The sequence below is a fragment of the Cricetulus griseus genome, chromosome 4 (assembly GCF_003668045.3).
Source record: "Cricetulus griseus strain 17A/GY chromosome 4, alternate assembly CriGri-PICRH-1.0, whole genome shotgun sequence".
Lineage (NCBI taxonomy): Eukaryota > Metazoa > Chordata > Mammalia > Rodentia > Cricetidae > Cricetulus > Cricetulus griseus.
This window is the reverse complement of record NC_048597.1, coordinates 55,814,314-55,837,202: the sequence shown is the minus strand read 5'-3', so window position 1 is coordinate 55,837,202 and position 22,889 is coordinate 55,814,314. Positions and strand designations below refer to the sequence as shown.

Here is a 22,889-nt window from a genome sequence, read left to right as displayed (position 1 = left end):
GGCAGTATCCTGGGACCCCACCTCTCTGAACAGTCCCATAGCATTGTCTTAAATCTACTTAGGGGCTCAGATGAGCATCTTATTCAGGATAGGTCTTCCCCATAAATCACTAATTAAGAAAATGTCCGACAGCTGGATCTTATGGAGGCATTTTCTCTGTTGAGGCTCCCTCCTTTCAGATGACTCTAGTTTGTGTGTCAAGTTGACATGAAAGTGGCCAGGACAGGCCCTATCTTCTCTTTATAGAAACAGAATCTGAGTTTACAGCATGATGCTGTCACCTGAGTGCCACTGTCCCCCACAGTGGGTACAAAGTGGTGCAGGCAGAACCGCGTTGGCTCTCATAGGCGTCATGTTTATAATGCACACTCTCTAGTACTTTATTTCCACCGAAAGCATTGACCTCTGATGTTGCTCTCAGCTCTTTCTCCCGGAACCTTTATTGTAGTTTCAGATACCTGGCCTGACCAGAGCTTCTTTTTTGTTTTGTGTTTTGTTTTTTGTTTTTTGTTTTTCGAGACAGGGTTTCTCTGTGTAGCTTTGGAGCCTATCCTGGCACTCGCTCTGGAGACCAGGCTGGCCTCGAACTCACAGAGATCCACCTGCTTCTGCCTCCCGAGTGCTGGGATTAAAGGCGTGCGCCACCAACGCCCAGCCCTTACCAGTGTTTCTTAACCCCCTTTTAAAATAAAGTGAAATGTATCCCACATTCACAAAGAGATTAACTTGTCCGCCAGGTGGAGTGACACATGCCTGTAATCCCAGCACAAGGTAAAAAGAGGCAAGAAGATTGTGTGGAGAGCTAGACAGATGTCTCAGCTGTTAAGTCCCAGCACCCACATGGCAGCTCTCAACTGTCTGTAACTCCAGTCCCAGGGAATCAGATGTGCTCTCCGGGCATCTGTGGGCACCAGGCCCATAGGTGGTACACAGACATACATGCAGGCAAAACACTCATATACAGAAGATACAATTTAGAAAAAGTAACTTAAAAAAAATTTTTTTAAAGAAAGATTGTGAGTTTTAGGAACAGATGGTACGACTCTGCCCACCCCACCCCCATCTAAATACATAAATAGACCTGTGGGAGTTGTGCTTCCAGGTGAGCCGGTGCTTTGAAATTTATAGCTAGCCCCATCTTAAGTTCATTAAAATGTAAGACCTTCTAATCTTATTTAAGTCCCGGAATAAGTAGCTTTTATTCTTTTCTCCTTGGCATCCAGCCCACAAACGTGAGGAACCCTGAACTTGAACGCAACGGACTCTACCCGGCCTACACTGGACTGCCCGGATCCAGGCACTCATGCATCTTCCCGGGACAGTATAACCCATCTTTCATCAGCGATGAGAGCAGGAGGCGAGACTACTTCTGAGTACGGGAGAGAGAGGGGCCCATTCCTCTGAGCCACTTCCGCAGACCTCTGGCTCGGAGGACTGTGCCAAAAGGGAGCACCATGCACTAGCCGCTCCTAGGACTTGTCAGAGCCACACTTGAGGGGCATGACCACAGTGGAAGGGACAGATGGATGCGGAACCGCAGGCCACTCATTCCGCACTGTTATTACTGTGAACTCGAGCATGGGCCAGAACAGAGTCTCTGAATGTCTGGCATGTAGACCTGGCTGATTTCCACGGGAGACCACTAGGCATCATTTCTGGGACCCAGTTTCCCCTTAATTTGCACTTTAATAGATTGGGCAGGGAGGTTTCATTTTTGACTCATTTCCAGACTATTCCAGAAAGCCTTCCTTTTCTAGGATACTTCTCAGTTTGGTGAATGATTGGCAGCCAGGTGCTGGCACATTTGTTTTCCCGCCCGGTGCCTCATGCTAAACAACAGATGGAGGTAAACATACCCCTATAATCTAGCGAGGCTGCATTCGGGGGCATGGTATTTTAAGTTGTCTGTGCTCATTTCCAAACCAACACCCTAAACGAGAACTTGACATTTACAAGGCACAGCACACAACTTCCATTTCTTTTGTAAGTCGGGGTGAAACATTTGCTTACGATTTATTAATTTTACTTCTCCAGGCAAGAATGAATCAGGGCAAAATAACTTTCATTTGGTATCATTTCATTAGAAGTATCCAGCTGAACCTTATTTAAGTCCCAGCAGGCAATATCAGACTGGTCCTCTATATGGTAGGCTGTCTTTGATCCACAAGGGGATATGGGGCCCCGAGTCTCTGACGCCCTACACCGTGGAGCCGGAGTCTACAGGGAGAGGCGATCATAGGTGCATCTGAGCGTCTCAGCACGGAAGGAAAAGCAGCCTGCTGAAGTCCCCACAGCAGGATATGACAGGAATAGACTCAATAACATGACATATTTCCTGCATCACCCAGTGTTTTTGAGAAGCTGCGTAGGGAACTATGAGGTAAGGGTGTGCCCGCTAATCTTTGAACCCATAATGTTGTCCACAAACTCATGGAAACTTTTTAACCACTCAAAGTTATTTACTCACTGAAGAGAAAACTTGGTCATTTCTCTCACCTGGTCATCATTATGTCTGTGTCCTTGTGCAGTGCCCCCTCGAGACTCAGCTATGGTCCAAGTTGGCGTTGGAGAACTAAAGACTGGCCAGCTAGGGGGTTGGGAGCTTGCTTTGGGGGAAGGGAGTGCTGTGTCTTGTTTATTGTATTGTGACGGGATCCTGGTGTGTTGTGGGGAGGGGAGCTCTGTCCCCTGTGGCACTTGCTCATTTATCAGTTTGTGGAATACCCTTGAAGCTGGGAATTCGTGGCATGTCTTTCTGGAAATGGGGCAGCTGTCGGAGATTGATCTGTGGGTGTTCGTTTGGGGTTCTCTGTTTCCTCCAAAATTTACGCAGGTCCCCATCCTGTTTTAAGTGTGCACTGTATTCCTTGGTGTCCACCACTCGGGACTATTAGCCAGGTGCAGTGGATTTCAATCATCAAACCACACTCATTAGTACCGAGAGAGTTCTGTTGCTGTTGGTTGTTGTTGACTTAAGGTTGCAAAGCATTGCCATGTAGAAGCCACGGGTCTTACCTCTGTCTGGCTGTGGAACCGATGGCTTCTGTGTCTTTGTGAGCCCCTGTGCTCAACTTGCCTGAGCCCAGATCCCTTGTGAGGTAGCCTGGTTCTAGCGCTTCCCTCAATATCCCTTGTCCTGGACCTTACTGCTGTGAAAAGAGCCAGTGTGGCAGCTGTTCCCAGACACACTTCTGAAGCCTTCAGCTGGCATCACAGCTGGTGAGCACCTGACGTAAGGGCCAAAATCTCAGAGCACCTGTACAAGGCCAGAAACCTCAAGCCCCACACAATGAAGATTCCTGGAAAAAGTCCTGTGAATTCCAAAAATGTTTGCTGACTCGTGAGTTTGTTCCAAATAGAGTCGATTAAGAGTGTTTTGTTTTGTTCTTTTTTACTGTGAAAAAAAAAAAAATGAGAGTGCCAAGCAAGGGTGAATTCATACTTAGTCACCATCTCGGGGGTCCAGGAAGTTTGAGGTAAAAAGGCTTGAAGCATTTGTAAAAAGTGACATGACTTGCCTGGGACTCTCTGCCCACTTTTGGGAGGAATGGAGTGACTAGGTCTCTCCGACTTGGGGTTATGTCCAGATGGAGCCTGGAGATAGGATGTCAGCAGCCCATGAGCAGGGCAGACAGGATGAACCAATGCTGGACACAGTGCTCAGAGTCTGTCCCTGTACCCAGAATGCATAATTCAGGTGCATAGACATGTCACAGTCTGGCACTAGGGTCCCATGATGGAGATGGGGAGAGAGAAAAAGCTACAGGGCCTAGGAGATGCATGTGTGCAGAAGAGACAGGCCAGGCAGAACTTGCTCCTGAGGGACTCAGGAACAGAAAAGAGAAAGGGGGCTTCTCAAACCCAGTCCGAGCTCTGTGTAAACTCCAAGGGGTCCTTTTTTTTTTTTCTATTTTATTTTTTGCTCCACAAGCCAGCTCATAACACTGGGACTTATCAATTAGGAGGATACATGTCTTCCTACAATGAGCATTCAGAGAGGGGCTGGGAATGTAGCTTAGATGGCAGAGTTCATACCTAGCAGGTACAAGCCCTGGGTTTGATCCTCAGTGTCACACAAACTGGGCATAGTGGTACAGGCCTGTAATCCCAGCCCTCAGAAGGTGGAGACCAGAGGACCGTGACATCAGCATTTCCTGGAGTACATAACGCCTGTCTCAAAAGGGAAAATATAGTCAGGTTTGTAGTTGGCGAGATGTATATTGGCATGTGCTTTGGGCTGCCAGAAGTGAAAGGGGGTGGTCTAGATAGGTTTTTGATGAGCACAACCAGGCTTAGGTGCCCATTTGAGGGCTGCCTGCTTTATTCTCAGAGTGAGGCCATGGCTCCCACACATTAGATGTGTGGACCTGTGGGAGCTGGGAACACAGTTGAGTGTCTGGGGTGCTGAAGGAGCTTCCTTATTGGGGAGGTTATTTTTAGAAGCATTGAAGTCATGTTGAAGCAGAACTGCTGTATGATTGGTGCAGTCAAGCTGCCTGGTGGCATTTGAGGTCAAAATTGACAATTATGGTCTAGAAGAGGAAGTTGTAAAAGCTGGCCCCTAGAAGAGAGCAGCATTGTTGGAAGGAGACTGGCTGACGACCAAGAGTAAAGTCTTCAAAGATGCTGTCTATCCAAGAGGGAAGTTCCAGAGTGGTCACATTAGTATCACCCCAGCACGTGTCTTCCGGGTGCCTCCTTATGCCACCTTGCCCAGTTGTGAGGTGCCAGGGTCTCTGTAACTGTGGGATGTGACCTAAAGCAGTAAAACTATACAGCCAGGTTGCCCTCAGCTAAGTGTCCCATAATACACTCAAAACTAGGGGCTTTATCCAGAGTTGTAAATTTATATTGATTTTTTTCTTTCAAGACCAAAGCACTTCCTTGGGAAGAACAATACAAAATTCTGTGTTTTAGTATTTTATTTAAAACAGCCTGTAACAACAAAGATACTGACATCTATACGAAAGCTATTTTTTTTTTTTTTAAGAAAAGGATGCACACATCCTCTCTCTTCTCCTTCCTTTTCCCTTCCTCTCCCTCCTCCTCCTCCTTTTGGAGGATAGGGCCAGGAATGGAACCCAGGGCCTTGCACACACCAGGCAAGTGCTTTGCCGTACTGTGTAGAGCTGCATCACACCTCAGCCCTGTTCCTTCTTCTCCCATAACATCATTCTCAAGGGCTCATTGGCATGTCTAGAGACAGAAATAGTTTTGTAGTTTGTCATTGGGGGCGGGGAACAAAAGGAACACTGAAGTTAAGATAGTAATTTTAAACTTTTTAAAATAACTGGTTAAAATAATAGGAACATTAAAATATTACATGCAGTCAATTCCTTGTACTTAAGTATCTCCACGAGGTTATACTCCTTTATGTCTGATGGAAACTTTAGTTCACAGAATAACCTATGAAACCAAAGGGGCACCCTCTAGGTCTGAAAAGAGGCATGTCCTGGACTGCACCTACCACATGGGCATTTTCAAAGAGGGCATTTCCAAGGGGCTGCCTGGTGGATTCTCCCATGTTTTAAATGATGGGCTTGATGCCCATGTCCTGAATTGTTGAGATTGGGGTGAGAATGGGAGTGGGGTGGAATTGGTTTGTAATGGGAACTGAACCCACTCACTTATCTTTGGGCATTACCTAGGCCTGTTCTACAGAGAAAATGACTGTTTCACCACAAGTTGCTGTGAGTTTTGGTGATATGTGTGTGTGTGTGTTGCTGGCCTTCCGGTTAAATGGAAATGAAGCTGCAATACGAACTCCATTTCCCATTGTCCTGGATTTTCTTCTGTACTCCTTGAAACCTGACACCCAGGTTGACTGTGTGAAACCCATCATGAGAATGTTATTTAAAGTTGTATTATAATGTCGCCTCCACTAATTATTCAGTACTGTAGCAGCAAAGTATTATTTGTAAGAATTTGGTTATTTTTATACTTATATCCACTCTAAGTCTGGCGTTCTAGTCAGCAAAAAAAAAAAAATATGCAATAAAATCAATACCATTCCCATTGGTTTTCTCTTAAAACAAATGTGTAAGAAGTTGTTTTTTTAAACTATGCTTACTTTATTTAAAACCAAGTGTTCTTTAGATCTCAGATTTCTAAAGCCAGCAAGTCTATCAACTTATAAAATTCAAAATTGTCAATTTCTAAAAATGCTTTTTCAAAACAGAATTAACAATTTGTTTGAAGAATTATGAAAAAACATATACTGCCCCACTCCCAAATAAGGAATGAGTGTAACTCTTGTGTGTTCCACTAAGACATACAAAAATGTACCTCTTAAGACAAATACCAATTCCTGTTCATGGGATGCTACACCATGATATTATAATCTTACAATTTAATCTTATTTCTCACCAGCGTCAAACAACTGATTTGGGTTGTGGTTAAATATTTCTTTCTAGCCTCCCCTAACCATATTCTGAAAACCACTTTCCAGTGGTACTGCACTGCAGGACTTATTATATATGATATTATAATTAATTTTCTACTGCAGATAACACTAAGGCCACATGTATGTGTTCTCACCTGAAGCTTTAAGTTACAACAGAGGACCCAGTTCAGAATAGGTCAACAAATTCCCTATCATTTATTTACAGCTGCATAAAATAGGTATCAGGAGATAATAGCCATCAATTGAAACATATTTAGGTTAGCAATACTTTTGTATAGTCACATAATATTCCCTAGTAGTTACTAAGAAATTATTGAATTCAAGTATTGGAATTTTTGAGATCCGGAACATATTATATGAGACTAAATATGTTGTCAGATTATTCTCAAATGAAGGAAGCCAAGGCACTTATTCACCCATTGCAGTAAGAAGCATTTTGAGATTTCTCCTACATGAAACATTGATCAGTAAAAGGAAGGGTTTCTCTGACGGGTTGATTTTGTACTTTAACAACAGCAAACAAATGGAGGGGGAATATAGAAGTACCTATTTCAGCCAAAAAGGATGCATTTGGAGTATAAAAACATGACTTGTTAGTATACAGACACATAACATATGCTTATATTGTAAACATACACAAGTTGTTTTTTTATCAGCACACAACTAAAAATAACTAAAGTGAACAGTGGCCTTCTGAATGGCAGATTGAGGCAGTGAGTCACCTCTCCATCCTCAGTGCCCAGAAGTTAGAAACACTGTTGAAGATGAATGAGTGGATGGGTGGGTGGGTGGGTGGACGGACTTCCCTAGCAATAGAGGCCTAATTCAGATATTGCATCCTCTCTGTCTCTAAATCAGAGGGTGTAACTAGGTCAGACACTGGGTGTTTGCTCCTGACTGCTGCCTGTGACCAACCACTCCATGCCAACTCCTCATGTCTTGGAGATGGGACAGTAAATAACATGTCTGAGATTCTGTGGAACTTTAAAATCAGGCCATGGAATGTGGCTACATGGCTAGATAAATGTTTACTAATGTATTCATTACTTGCTTCCATGGAAACAGCTCATATACTTTTTTGGGGGGGAGGGGATGCTTGACACTAGTGGAGGTCCATAACCACAGCTTGGGGCATGAGGGTATCTTGTCAGAAGGCTCAATCAGGCTGTAGCTCATCAAACATTCCTGGATGGCCCGTATCATCTCTCCCTTCACCCCCTCCTTCCACTCAGCCTCTAGGAAACAGTCCCCACTGAGATCTTAACTGGGTCCTGATGTTGGTCCTTTCCTATTCCTGCTCAGCTCAGCCAGACATTGGCAACCATAACAACTCCAGATCTCCCCTCCAATTGTATGCATTTAAGGGGTGCACTATGATGTTTGATGTATTCTCCCCAGTTCCACACAATCTCAAAATAGAGGATCCTGCTCCCCTTTGTTAATGCTAAATAATATTCATTGTATACATCTATACCAGTTTCTTTAGCCATTCATCGGTTGATACTTAGGTTATTTCTCCATCTTGGCTTCTGTGAATTAATGCTGCAGTTTGATAACTGTTTCAAAGCAGGCAAGATGGGGAGCCTTTTGCCCACACATCAGGCAGGGCTGCATGTTTAGCCCACTTGTGCCTCCGCCCTGGCTGAGCGTCTGTCCCAGAATTTGGTTTTCTGGGAAGAAAAGTTCTCCAAGTGTCTTCAGCACTCACAGTCATCTGTTTTCCAGCTTGGGGAGTGCAGCCTGGCTGTATGGTATGGTGATACCCCCTTCCCATACCCCCGGCAGAGTCCTCCCATGTTGGTAGTCAGTAGGTGAAGGTCAGGTCAGCTTTCAGCTGTGATAATGGCATTGAAACACAATGCAACCCTTGGCGTAATGAACAGAAACTTTAGGTTAGAAACACAGAACCATACCAGGAGCAAATGTTTATGCTGATTTTTACTGACTTTATTAGGTCATTCAGCACTATCAGTTGGGATAAGGCATTCTTCTGTACTTTCCTGCTATTTCTTCCCAAATCACCATGGCAGGCCTGAGTCTACCCCAGTGTCTGAACATCCGTATCCTGATTGGTAGAATAAGCTAACAATTTCTGCCTTAGGAAGTTGCAAAGATTAAAAGAACTCATATGAAATTATTTTAGAACTATCAAGAAGAGATGCATATTGGTTCAGGTGAACAAGAACTGCCTGTCACCAAAAGAAGGAAGGACGGAACACTGGATGTCACTGTTCACTGTCCCTGGAGGTTTGAGCTTGACTCCTTCACTTCCATAGCCTGCCCCAACACCACCACATAAAGGGACATATTAGCTCAGAATCATAACTGAGGACTGATAGTACTGTAGTCTTGTCTGATATTCTGTGCTCAGGGTCTGGCCCACGGCTAGTAAGCAGTTACTAAAGCAAGGACAGATTAGTGGACACCTGGATCATAAAAAAAGTACTTTAAAATCAAAGGCCCTAGGGGTGTTCTTTTTGGATTCTCCAAGAGAACCCCCAAGGAGCTATCCCTTCAGTCCCCAGGGTTATGTTGATGTGTAAAATAGACTATGCCTGTAAATTGAAGCCTGCTTCAATGTTAGCTAATAAATCTTTCTTACATTCTACTTTGAATCTTCTTTTAAAATAAAAACATTAATTAAAAAAAAAAAACAAAGGCCCTGGGCTGGGAGTGGTAGCTTATGCCTATAATCCTAGCACACTAAAGGCTGAGACAGAGGAATGTCAGAAAGTTCAAAGCCAGCTTGGACTACTGAGGTACCCAGCAAGGCTTTGTCTCAGAGAAGGAGAGACAAGAGACAGAGACTACCAGACATGTCTGACATGTGGTCCACAGACCACACACATCCCAGGATTGCTATGAATGTAGCTCAACACATTTGTAGATGAAGCATTGTATTCCAGTGTCCAAAGGACGACACCCTGTGGAGTTGTGGAATAACTATGCAATTTGAGTGTCACCAAGCAATTTAAAAGAACGGACTACCACAAGGCTGAGTCTCAAAAGCATCGTGTTAACTGAAAAAGAGAAGCAAGCTGGTGGGCTGGAGGCATGACTTAGCAGTCAAGAATGCTCACTGCTCTTGGACCTGGGTTCTATTCTCAGCACCCACGTGACAGCTCTCAGCTGCCTGTAACTCCAGTTCTAGGGGATTTGATGCCCTCTTCAGACCCATTTGGGCTCCTGCATACACGGACACAAAAATACACAAATAGATTTTTAAGCTGAACATAGAGTCTACACACAGAGTCCATTTTAGTACATTCTGGAAAAGATAAAACTACAGAAATTAGAAGAGTGATTGACCGGAGGGTAGAAAGGAGATTGCTTCCTTCCAGCCATGTGGTAGCATGCCCTTCCCCAGCCCCTCGAAGAGGCCTGCTCTGGCTAAAGACGTGAATGAAGGTGAAAGGTGTCACTTCTGAGAAAACACATTAAGAATTAGTATGTGGGGCTGGGTGTGGTGGCACATGGCTTTAATTCCAACACTTGGGAGGCAGAGGCAGGTGGGATTCAAAAGTTCAAAGTCAGGCTGAGTTACATACATAGCAAGTATCATGAGACCACTTAAGAAATACAGGATTGCTTAATGTCAGAAGCACATTGCAAAGGTGGCTGGGTTTCAATGAAAACTTCCAACAAGAAAAGAATTCAAATTAAAAAGCCAGGCCTGGTAGCATAGGCCTGTAATCCTCTCTGCCCAGAAGTCTGAGGCAGGAGGACCATTGTATAGCTAGCCTAGGGTACACAGTGAATTCAGGGCTGGCCCAGGCAACTTAGTGGAACCCTGTTTCAAAATTTAAAGAGTGAAAAAGATCTGGAGACAGCTTATTGGTTGTGTACTTGCGTAACATGCTCAAGGCCCTGGATTCAACCCCCAGCACTAGGCCTAGCACAGCAAAAGCAAACCAGAAACACACACTTCATAGTGTATGGTGCTTTGCCTCAGTTTGAACCTCACCAATACTTTTTTAGCATTGGGGTCTTAATGGATTTCTTAGCTAATCCAACCTTTCACTTCCCTGTGTTAATCCCAAGACCACTACTACAATTTTTGAGCCAAATTTGAAGCAAGCTTTATTAAATACTGGCTAGGACAATGGATACTGACCAGGTATTCTGGGACTCCCAGAGTATGGCCACGAATTACACCAGTGCAGTATAAAGGCAAAACCCCCAAGTCTACGTACTTTCCACCTTCGTCCAGTTGGGGGCAAGCATACATCCTGACATACTTTCTGCCCACAAACCTGCCTATGTGTGACCAAGCAAATCCTGTGCAGTTGGGGCAATCAAGCTTGTTTAGAGAAGTAATACATGAACAAGAGCCTCTAGCATTCCAGGAAGTTATCCATTATCCGTCCTTGGTGCTTACAGGTTTATCAGTCCTTGGGCAAGTTAAAAGTTAGAGGTATTTGTGTTTTATAGATCTCTTAAGATAGGTAATTTAAATTTAAAACGTAACTTTAGCCCTCACAGCCGATGTATCATAGAAGAAATGATACTACCTAGTTCAGACGTTAATTGAAGAATTAAGATGCCCTGCAGAGGCAGGAGGAACTTTGTGAGTTTGAGCCAGCTGAGCTACATAGAGAAACACTGACTCAAAAATAAATTAATTAATTAAAATTAATTAATTAATTAGATTTAAGTGACAGAATTCATTTGGTAAGACTCTGAATCAGGGATGAAGCAAATGCTGGGGGAAAAATGTGTATTAGACTTCATGGTAGATGTGCTCAAAGTAGCTGTCTCTTAGAAGAGAAAAAATTGCAGCTGGAGAGGCGGCTCAGAGGTGAAGAGCACTGGCTGCCCTTCCAGGGGTCCTGAGTTCAATTCCCACCAATGACATGGTGGCTCGCAACCATCTATAATGAGATCTGGTACCGTCTTCTGTTGTGCAGGCAAAACATTGTATGCATAATAATAAATAAATCTTTTAAAAGATAAATAAGTAGGCACAAAAATCACCTTTTAAAAAAAAGGAAAAAATCTAGCCAGGCAGTGGTGTCACACACCTTTAATAATCCCAGCACTCGGGAGGCAAAGTCAGGCAGATCTCTGTAAGTTCGAGGCCAGCCTGGTGTACTGACTAAATTCCAGGATAGGCTCCAAAGCTACAGAGAAACCCTGTCTCAACTCTGCCCCTCCACCCCCCAAAAAAGAGAAAAACCTAGAATGTTGACCCTTTCACTTCTACTTACGTCACAGCTGTGCAAACCCCACGTGTTGTTACTCTGATACAATGACCATCCTCAATAAAGTAGGACTCAGTCTATATTTAGCCTGGTGATGAAGATTAATCAGGAAACAGTGTCCTTCCTACCTCTCCAAATGCTCACACCCAGTATGAAGTATCTTGTTCCTCACAGTGATTGGTTGGTTCCTATCTTTTCCTTGACAGTTCCTTTCTAAATCCCTTTCTAAATCCTGTGATCTTTGTAACCCCTGTAACACATGACCATCACTCCACAGCCCCTCCCACACATCTCATGAGCAGTATCAGAGAGGCCATCTAGCCCTGCATTTGCAATCCTGCTTGAGCAAGAGAGGAAAGTGTTTTGTTTTGTTTTCAAAAGCAAAATTTGATAACTTTCAATGCTATCTTGTTGTAAGGAGATAATTTCCCTTCTATTTGTTTGATTATAGAAGTGACTGTATTTTAGCTGGGCGGTGGTGGCACACACCTTTAATCCCAGCACTCAGGAGACAGAGGCAGGTGGATCTCGAGTTCCAGGCCACCCTGGTTGACAGAGCAAGTGCCAGGACAGGCTCCAAAGCACAGAGAAACCCTGTCTCGAACCCTCACCCCCCAAAAGAAGTGCCTGTATTTTATGAATTGTTTCTATACCTGGGTTTGCATGATGGAAAAAGAGAACCAGTCCTACAAAGTGTCCTCTGACCTCCAGTTTTGAGCCATGGCATGTGTACCTCTCCACACACAAAATAAACAAATAAATACAATAAAAAGAAACACATTTTACATATATAGATACCATATAAGTATTTGCTACATGAAGACATTATAGTGTTCAAACTGTGGATGAAACAGTAGCAATGGGTCTTGGCTTCTATGAGAAAGTTGTTTTAAGTGTTAATTACTATGCCTTAGAGATTCATGTAACAAAAACGCCTCCGATCTACAAGCCCCTGGCCCAAGGACAGACAGTTCCTGAGATACTGATGGCTGTTTGTGGAAAATAACAAGTCACATGTTTTCACTCCCCTAAGCACCACATGTGCTTGATCACATGTGGGCCGTGAGGGGTGGGGTTACATGGGCAGGAAATATGTCAGGATGTATGCTTGCCCCTGATTGGACCTCGTGAGAAATGCAGTGAATTACAGTTTTTTGCCTTTTTAAGCCTCTGCAAACCATGACTCGGGGCCGTTTTCTGGGAAACTAGAGATGGACCTGGCAAGACAGTCCATCAACCTGGACTTTAATTAAGCTTGTTTCAAATTTGACTTTAAACAGAGGTAATGGTCTTATTCTCAACCAGTGGGATTAAGATTCTCCATACTGCCAATCTTTTAAAAATCACATTCCTGGGCTGGAGAGATGGCTCAGAGGTTAAGAGCACCGGCTGCTCTTCTGGAGGCCCTGAGTTCAATTCCCAGCAACCACATGGTGGCTCACAACCATCCGTTATGAGATCCGGTGCCCTTTTCTGGTGTGCAGATATACATGGAAGCAGACTGTTGTATACATAATAAATAAGTAAAATCTTAAAAAAAAAAAAATCACATTCCTGACAGCCTTGTAAGCTGTGAAACAAGTAGAGAGTCACATTATCAAGAGAGGAACATATTCCCAATGCAACTCAGATAGAGGGTTTGCCTAGGTTCAATTCCCAGTACACCATCCCCCGCTCCCAGGGCTGCATCAATAATTATTGATACAAGAAAGGTTTGTTCCTAACTGTAGGTTAACCTGACAGCTCTTTGGACACCTTGTTCAGTAACAACAGCGAAAGAATGGTCCATCCCTCTCATACTCTACCACGTGTCTCATCCCTTCAGTTTGAAGAGCAATGGGAAGTGGCTTGTGGTGGCGTATGAAATGCCCCTGGATGGACACACTCTGGTGACTTCTGCTTGCTAATGTATTCTCAAGCCTGGTATGGCAGTGCATGCCTGGAGTCCTAGCATTTGAGAAACCGAGACAGGACGATCATGTGCTCAAGTTAGTTCAGCCCAGGCTACACATTGAGATGACTCAAAAGAATAAGCCCAAACAAGAACAAATTATTGTTAGATGCCCTGTGAATATGTCTGCAAGTTGGATTTCCGTGTTTATGTCTATTAATAGAACAATGTGTTAATGTATCTCGAAGCAAGGTTCAGGGTCCAGGGCCTCCTGCCCCTATACACAACTTCCTGTTCCTTGTGTGAATAAAGGGATGTGGCAATCTAAAGGTAATAAAACATGACCGAATCAGTTGACGCATGGAGGCTAATGCTGGAAATGGCATCACTCACCCTCCCCCTACTCCTTTTTACCAACAAGGAAACTGAAAATCAGAGAGAAGGGATGGTACCCCAAGGTTATATAGCTATAAGAAATTTTAGGAAGACCCAGGGTTCAAATATCCTGTTTATTACACTTTCCAGGGCATATGTCATTTCTAAAACTATGTGCCGGAAGTGTATGAGAGTTACCAAGTTCAGGAAGAAGGCTGACCAGCCAGCTCAGCATGGCTGACAGATGAGGCCAAACTCCATAAGGAGGCAGGAGTCCCTGGTAATTCTTGAGAAAACCCAGATGGATGTTAGACAAATGTCTGGATGAGATGGAAATGATATGGTGTGTTGTGCCGTAGTATGGTAAGGAAAGCACAACCCTTGAAATCTGTGGTTAGTGCCAGCTTTGTCATACATCATGTTACTTACATTTCCAGGACCAGATTTTTTTTCTTTTTTTCTTTTCTTCTTCTTCTTCTTCTTCTTCTTCTTCTTCTTCTTCTTCTTCTTCTTCTTCTTCTTCTTCTTCTTCTTCTTCTTCTTCTTCTTCTTTTTTGCTATGAAATCTTGTCCTAGAACTGGCTTCTCAGAGTTAACTTACACAACAGACATCATCATATTTATGTCAGCACTGGAAAAGCACTCTGGAAGACCGTTTGTGAGCTCAATTGGAAGCCAGTTGTTTAGTTCATTCTAGAAGATACGGTGACCACTCACTCACTCCTCAACCAGTCTTCAAGATGCTTTCCAGGGCTGGAGAGATGGCTCAGAGGTTAAGAATACCAGCTGCTATTCCAGAGGTCCTGAGTTCAATTCCCAGCAACCACATGGTGGCTCACAACCATCCATTATGAGACCTGGTGCCTTCTTCTGGTGTACAGATATACATGGAAGCAGAATGATGTATACATAATAAATAAATAAAATCTTAAAGAAAAAGATGCTTTCCAGCAGGGGTAAGCTCACACTAGAGAGTGAGGATTAGTCTCCCTTGAGCCCATAGCCTAGCAGATCAAGGATTGACAAGTGATGACCCAGGGGTTAGTTCTTGTAAGGTTCACAAATTAAGATTTATTATTACATTTTAAATAGATAAATGAATAGAACCATGTTCAATAAGACATGAGAAACTGTATAGAAGCTAAATTTTCCTCTCTATAAGTGACATTAAATTGGGACACAGCCATGGGTTTGGTTGTGTGTGATTTATGGTTCCTTTTGTGCTCTCTGCTAGCATCCTGCAGTTGTTCCAGATGTATGCCATGCTCTGATCACTTTGCCCTGCTACTTGGCACACCACACATAGAGAAGTTATAGCACATTGTATATGTCCTGCTTATGGCTGTCACCATGACATTCCATTCTCTCTCTCTTTTTTTTTAAGCTGCTAATGTAGTACATCATGTCAAAACAAGAAGAAAAATAAACTTCAAATGTTTCACTTTTAAGTTACAGGATAGATTATTTGGGGATGAGGAGTATGGATACCAGCGTGTGAAGAGAAGGTGTTACTCTGTAGTAACACTTGGCTTGGAATTTACTATTGTAGACCAGGCTGGCCTCAAACTCACAGAACTCTGCTTGTCTCTACCTCCTGAGTACTGAGATTAAAAGTATGTACCACCACACCTAGCTGAATTATTCCATTAAACGAGGAAGCAAAGCATTGTGTGTAGGGGTAGGTTAAAAAGTAGATTGCATTAATATTGACATATCATGATACTCCCAACTCACAAGAAAACAACTGTCCGGGAAAAAAAAAAAAGAACAGTCAGAATGGAATATCTCGTCATAGCAGAATTCCTTCAAAAATTCAAATAATGAAAGTGAGGCTGAGCCAGGAGGTGGTGATGCATGCCTTTAATCCCAGCCCTCAGGAGGCAGAGGCAGGCGGGTGGATCTTTGTGAGTTTGAGACCAGCCTGGTCTACAGAGTGAGTTCCAGGACTGCCAGAACTGTTACACAGAAAAATACTGTCTCGAGAAGAAAAAAAAAAAAAGGAAAAGGAAAAGAAAGTGGGGCTGGGAAACAAGTTTCTGAGATGCTCACTGTCAGCCCAGCAAGGAGGGCCATGTCAGAACACATCGATGAAATTATATTTGATTGAAGCAGCCAGAATAAATGTGTGCAAAGGAAAGAGATTTGTTTAGAACTCGCCCATGGTTGTTATGGGCGGGGAATGGCACCTGAAAGAGCTGAGGGCTTCGGAAACTGTGTCAGCAATAAACTTTAACACAAGAAATGATTTTGAAGAGTTTTCTTTGAGTCTAGACAACTTGACAATAAACCCAATTCATAATGACAAGTCAAAATAGTGTGTACGTGCAGATTTTATACAATGTCAAGGTATTTATTTGATCAATTAACTTGTATGGTTCACATGTGATGTGGAGGAGCACACAGACCTTGACCACTTGACCTGACCAGTGGCTTATAATGCCCTAGACCAGTGGTTCTCAACCTTCCTGATACTGTGACCCTTTTCTACAGTTCATGTTCTGATGACCCCAGGCCATAAAATTTCATTGCTACTTCATAAGTGTAGTTTTGCTACTGTTATGAATGGTAATGTAAATATTTGTGTTTTCTGATGGTCTTAGGTGACCCCTATGAAAGGGTCGTTTGACCTAAAGGGGGTCGGGACCCACAGGTTGAGAACCACTGCCTTAGACAATTAGTATATGATTTCTAAGGTTCCCTGGTGCTTTACCCCAAACCGCCAGTGTCAGAAAAGGCAAGTGGGATGCTGAAATGTGCTGCCTAACAGATAGTGAGCTACTCTCATCTTACTTTTCAGTTGTCCCTAAATAGCAGACAAGGCCAAGTAACTGCTCTTAACTGCCCTACAAGGACCCATTTCCCCTAAGGGGACTTCTGAGACTTCACCTGCTGTGTTTCTGTCCACAGGGTTTATTCTCCATTGAAACTTTGGTATTAGGGGCCTGGCTCACAATCACCCATAACTCCAGTTCCAGGAATCTTGACACCTTTCTCTGGACTCCTGGAGCCCCCGGCACACATGTGGTGTGCATCCATCCATCCATGCAGACAAAATATTCATGCCCATCAATAAAATATAAAGAAATCTAAAAGAAATGTTTATATCAATTATGCCACCCCACCCTCCAGCCCTGGCTCCCTCATTCCCGGCACAATAGCAGGTGGTACTGAGACTATAATATTTGAGCCCCCACAAAAGCCAGTCAGCTATATGCTATGTATTATCTGTTCTATGCCCGCTGTGCAGACACCATGCTTCATGACCACTGTGGAGTGTCCCAAGGTGAGGTTTTCTGATTATGGACAGACTTACTGTCACAGGAATCCTGCCTTCAGTTTCTTTCTGTGTCCCCCAAGCCCAAGAGTGTCTTCCACTCCTGGGTTCTGGATGGATTTTGTAAGGAGAGAAAGAGTCAAAACCTAGTCCTGACTGGTGTGGAATTTCTGCCCTGGAATTTCTGGTTCAGGTAGTATGTTTTGTTTGTTTGATTGTTTGTTTGTTTGTTGTGGGGAGGTGTTTGGGGTGGATAACGTGTGTGTGTGTGTGTGTGTGTGTGTGTGTGTGTGTGTGTGTGTTGTGGTATGCATATTCATGTATGGCACATGTGTGGAGAACAATCTCAGGTGTTGGCCTGAGATTGGCCACCTCTACTTTTTTGTTTGAGACAGGGTCTCCCATTGACCTGGAACGACTTTATCAAGTAGGCTAGGCTAGCTGGCCAGCAAGCTTCTAGAGAATTGCTTGTTCAGTTGTGTATAATAACCCACCTCCCTGTTCAACTGTATGTAAGAAACACACTAAGTTGCTGGCGTGGGATGGGGTGGGAAGGTGGAGCCTACAGTGCCTCCATCCAAGAGACCAAGCCACACAGTCCCTGTCTTTCTCTTTGTCCTTTTTTTCATTCCCCCACAAAATTGCTTTAGTTTTATTTGTCAAAGTTTTGTCCTTTCTTTTTTTAAAAAGATTTTTTTACTATATTTTATTCAGTGTGTGTGTGTGTGTGTGTGTGTGTGTGTGTGTGTGTGTGTGTACACACGCATGCATGGATGTGTAGAGGTCAGAGAATAACATGTAGAAGTCCACTGTCTTCTTCCACTATGTGGACCTGGGATCGAACTTAGGCAGTCAGTTTTAGCAGCAGTCACCTTTACCTGCTGAGCCACCCTGCCAGCAGCAACATTTAGCTCAAATGTCCATAAAGAGGTTCCAAGAAAGTTAAATCAAAGATTTCCACGTGGAAAAGACTTTTCGTAGATGACTTGGAATAAGAATATAAAAGGTCTTGTTAAGGGATAGCAGAGGGCTGGAGAGATGGCTCAGTGGTTAACAGCATTGACTGCACTTCCAAAGGTTCTGGGTTCAATTCTCAGCACTCCCACATGACAGTTCACAACTATCTATAACTGGTCTTATGGGATCTGATACCTTCTTCTGCTGTCCATATACACATTCAGACAGAACACCTATGTACATTAAAAAAAAAAAAAAGGATTAGTGGGACAGTGGTCAATTGGGTTCAAGCTTTGAGTGCCTTTTTATCTATCACTTTGTTCTCCCAGGACACATGGCTGCATGCATGTGCATAGCTTCACACACACACTCACCGATACACACAGAGACATACACACTCTCTCTCTCTCACACACACACACTTAAAGACACACAAACACATACATACACACTCTTACAGACACACAGACACATAAACTCATACTCACACACATACACATACACAGACACATACACAAACCCACACACACACACACACACACACACACACACACACACTGAATCTATGTGACCTGCTGCTGTGTGTGCAAAGACATCTTGAAGTCACTGGGCCTGCAGTGCAGTGTGACACAGCTCTGGCTGATCCACAGACCAAGCCTACTTTTCTGGGATGGCTGGACTGGGGAAAGTGGACAGGAACAAACCAGAATGCCCATGAACCCTGGAAAGTATGGAGGGACTTGCATTTGTGAGCTATCAGCTTTCCCCCAGGGCTGGGCTGTACCCTGAGGACACACTTTCATCCCCTATACTCATGCCCTCTTTTTTTTTTTTAATCTCAGTCATGTTTTCATAATTCCAGTTGGCAAATGGAAGAGGAAGGAGTGAAAAATCAAACCGCTTCCTGGGGGAAGCCCCTTTACAGATCTAGAAATTTCCATTCTAGAAGATAGATAATAAAATGCAATTCAGTAGTGCATTAAATCATTCATGATGTGATTTAAAAAAAATTAAGAGCTGACTGACTTATTGGGGTGAATAGGTAAAACTTACAGTCCAAATCCCTGCCCCTCTGGAAGGCCAAGGAGTTCGGGGACACAGCCAGTGGATAAACCCTATCTGTTGAACCAGATGTGGCAGATCAACACAAACAAGTTTGAGGCTAGCCTGGGCTTCATAATGGGTTCCAAGCTAACCTGGGCTACAGAGGAAGCTCTTGTCTCAACAAAACAAAGGGAAACAAAAATCTTACAGGCTGGTTCTCCCTCTAAACCTGTTAGTAGACCAAACCCCCATGAGCAAGCTTACCTAGTTCTGCTGCTCCACAAGCCGTATTCAGTGTCCATGTCCATATTCAGTGTCCATGTTTCCTTCTGGCATGTTCTTTCCATGTGCTGCTCCAGTACTGGCTGCCCCTCCCTCTAAGGGAAAGCTACTTCCTGGTAAAGCAAGGCTGTTTTTGTTTGTTTGTTTGTTTTTGTTTTTTTCTCTTTTTCTTTAATTGAGCTATATATTTTCCCTCACTTCCCTTCTCTCCTCCCCTCTGTGCTTCCACTCTCTCTCCCCCTTACCCCTCATGCTCCCAATTTACTCAGGAGATCTTGTCTCTTTCCCTTCCTAGGCAGATCCATGTGTGTCTCTCTTAGGGTCCTCTTTGTTACCTAGCTTCTCTGGGCATGTGGACTGTAGGCTGGTTGTCCTTTGCTTTATATATAATATCCACTTATGAGTGAGTACATATTATATTTTGTCTTTCTGGGTTACCTCACTCAGGAAGGCTTTTTCTGGTTCCATCTATTTGCCTGAAAATTTCAAGATGTCATTATTTTTTACCCCTGAGTAGTAGTACTCCATTGTGTAAATGTACCACATTTTCCTTATCCATTCTTTGGCTGAGGGTCGTCTAAGTTGATTCCAGGTTCTGGCTGTTACAAATAATTCTGCTATGAACATAGTTGAGCAAATGTCCTTGTGGTGTGAATGTGCATCCTTTGGGTAGATGCCCAAAAGTGGTATTGCTAGGTCTTGAGGTAGATTGATTCCCTATTTTCTGAGAAACTGCCATACTGATTTCCTAGCAGTCCTACAAGTTTGCACTCCCACCAGCAATGGAGGAGTGTTCCCCTTATTCCACACCCTCTCCAGCATAAGCTGTCATCAGTGGTTTTTATCTTGGCCATTCTGACAGGTATGAAACTGAATCTGAGAGTTATTTTGATTTGCATTTCTCTGATGAGGAAGGATGGTGAGCATTTCCTTACATGTCTTTCTGCCATTTGAGATTGTTCTGTTGATAATTCTGTTTAGATCTATACTCCATTTTTTATTGGATTATTTAGTCTTTTGATGTCTAGTTTCTTGAGTTCTTTGTATATTTTGGAGATCAGCCCACTGTCAGATGTGTGGTTTGGTAAAGATCTTTTCCCATTCTGTAGGGAGCCGTTTTGTCCTGTTGACCATGTCCTTTGCTTTACAGAAGCTTCTTGGTTTCAGGAAGTCCCTGAATTTATTCATTGTTGTTCTCAGGGTCTGTGCTACTGGCATTATATTTAGGATGTGGTCTCTTGTGCCAATGTGTTCAAGGCTACTTCTCACTTTCTCTTCTATGAGGTTCAGTGTGGTTGGTTTTATGTTGAGGTCTCTGATCCATTTTGACTTGAGTTTTGTGCATGGCAATAGAATGGACCTATTTGCATTCTTCTACATGTTGACATCCAGTTATGCCATCACCATTTGTTTAAGATGCTTTCTTCTTTCCATTGTATAATTTTAGCTTCTTTGTCAAAAATCAGGTGTTCATAGGTGTGTGGATTAATATCAGGGTCTTCGATTTGATTCCATTGGTTCACCTGTCTGTTTTTATGCCAATACCAAGCTGTTTTCATTACTATAGCTCTATAATAGAGCTTGAAGTCAGGTATGGTGATGCCTCTGGAAGTTCCTTTATTGTACAGGATTGTTTTGGCTATCTTGAGGGTTTTTTTTTTCCATATGAAGCTGAGTATTCTCCTTTCAAGGTCTGTGAAGAATTTTGCTGGAAAATGCATTTAATCTGTAGATTGCTTTTGGTAAGACTGCCATTTTTACTGTGTTAATCCTATCTATCCAAGGGTGTGGGAGATCTTTCCGTTTTCTGATGTCTTCTGCAATTTATTTCTTCAAAGACTTAAAGTTATTGTCATACAGGTCTTTTACTTGTTTGGTTAGAGTTACCCAAAGATATTTTATATTATTTGTGGCTACTGTAAAGTGTGTTGTTTCTCTGATTTCTTTCTCAGCCTGTTTGTCATCTGTGTATAGGAGAGCTACTGAATTTTTTTTTTTTGTGTGTGTGTGTGTGTGTGTGTGTGTGTGTGTATGTTTGTGTGTGTGTTAATCTTGTATCCTGCTACATTGCTTAAGGTGTTTATCAGCTGTAGGAGTTCCATGGTAAATTTTGGGGGTCACTTATATATACTACATATCACCAGCAAAGAGTAAAAGTTTGACTTCTTTTAAATGTATCCCCTTGATCTCCTCTTGTTGTCTTATTGTTCTAGCTAGAAGTTCAAGTACTATATTGAATAGATATGGAGAGAGTAGAAAACTTGAAGACTTCCTGATTTCAGTGGGATAGCTTTGAGTTTCTCTGCATTTAGTTTGATGTCAGCTATTGGCTTACTGTATATTGCCTTCATTATGTTTAGGTATGTTCCTTGTATCCCTGCTCTCTCCAAGACCTCAAGGCTGTTTTTTATAGTGATTAAGGGTTTAGCTCAGTGTAGAGTATTTGCTGAACAAGTGCAGGGCTCTGAGTTCAAGCCCCAGCACTGGAGGGGGCAAGGGAGGGAGGGAGGGAAGGTGGGAGGGAGAAAGGAAGGAAAGCATAGCTATTTTATACTTTTTCTTTAATTCTCTTTAATATGCTGCTGCATGGGTTTTCATCAAGAGAATGTGAGGCGAGTTGTTGCCTACCCTGGATGGAGACGTTTCAAAGGACCAGGAAGATCATTAGGTTACTGTCTAGCAGGAGGCTTACTGACAAAACACTAAGGACAGACCATTGTCCTCACCCTCAAAAGTTAATCCAGGCTCAAGCAAGATGGCCCAGGGTATATAAAGGGGCTTGTGGCCAAGGCTATTAACCTGAGTTTGATTCCGGGACCCACATGGTGAAAGGAGAGGACCAGCTCCCAAAAGTTGTCCTCTAAGTTTGCCCCACATTTAAAATTACAATAAATGTAGTTTTAAAAACTAGTTCATCTAACACCAACTGACAATCTAGGCAATGGTGGAGAGGCTACCATAAATGCCCTTCCCCTATAATGAGACTGGTGACTACTTTATATGCCATCCTAGAGCCCTCATCCAGTGGCTGATGGAAGCAGAGGCAGACACCCACAGCTAAACACTGAGCTGAACTCTGGAACCCAGTTGCAGAGAGGAAGGAATGAAGATCAAAGAGGTTGGGACCAGGCTGGTGAAAACCACAGAAACAGTTGGCCTGAACAAGGGGGAGCACATGGACCCCAGACTGCTGTCTGGGAGGCCAGCACGGGACTGATCCAGACCCCTGAACATGGATGTCAGTGAGGAGGCCTCAGCACTCTATGGGACCCCTGGTAGTGGATCAGTATTTTTCCCTGGTGTAAGAAGGGACTTTGAGAGCCCATCCCACATGGAGGGATGCTCTCTCAGCCTGGACACACAGGGGAGGACCTAGGCCAGGCCCAGGATGATGTGGTGGACTTTGGGGAAACACCACCATGGAGGTCCCTACCCTTCCTGGGGAGCAGATGGAAGATGGGG

General features: G+C 43.4%; 1 protein-coding gene across 1 annotated transcript in view; it reads left to right on the top strand.

The window, feature by feature from the left end:
* Positions 1–6,013, top strand: part of Heg1 (heart development protein with EGF like domains 1) — an 81,586-nt gene extending 75,573 nt beyond the window's left edge. Inside the window, 1 exon segment of the mRNA XM_027412797.2 lies at positions 1,224–6,013. Coding sequence (XP_027268598.1) covers positions 1,224–1,373 — 150 coding nt within the window. The 3' untranslated portion in view covers positions 1,374–6,013.
* The last annotated feature ends 16,876 nt before the right edge of the window (positions 6,014–22,889 follow it).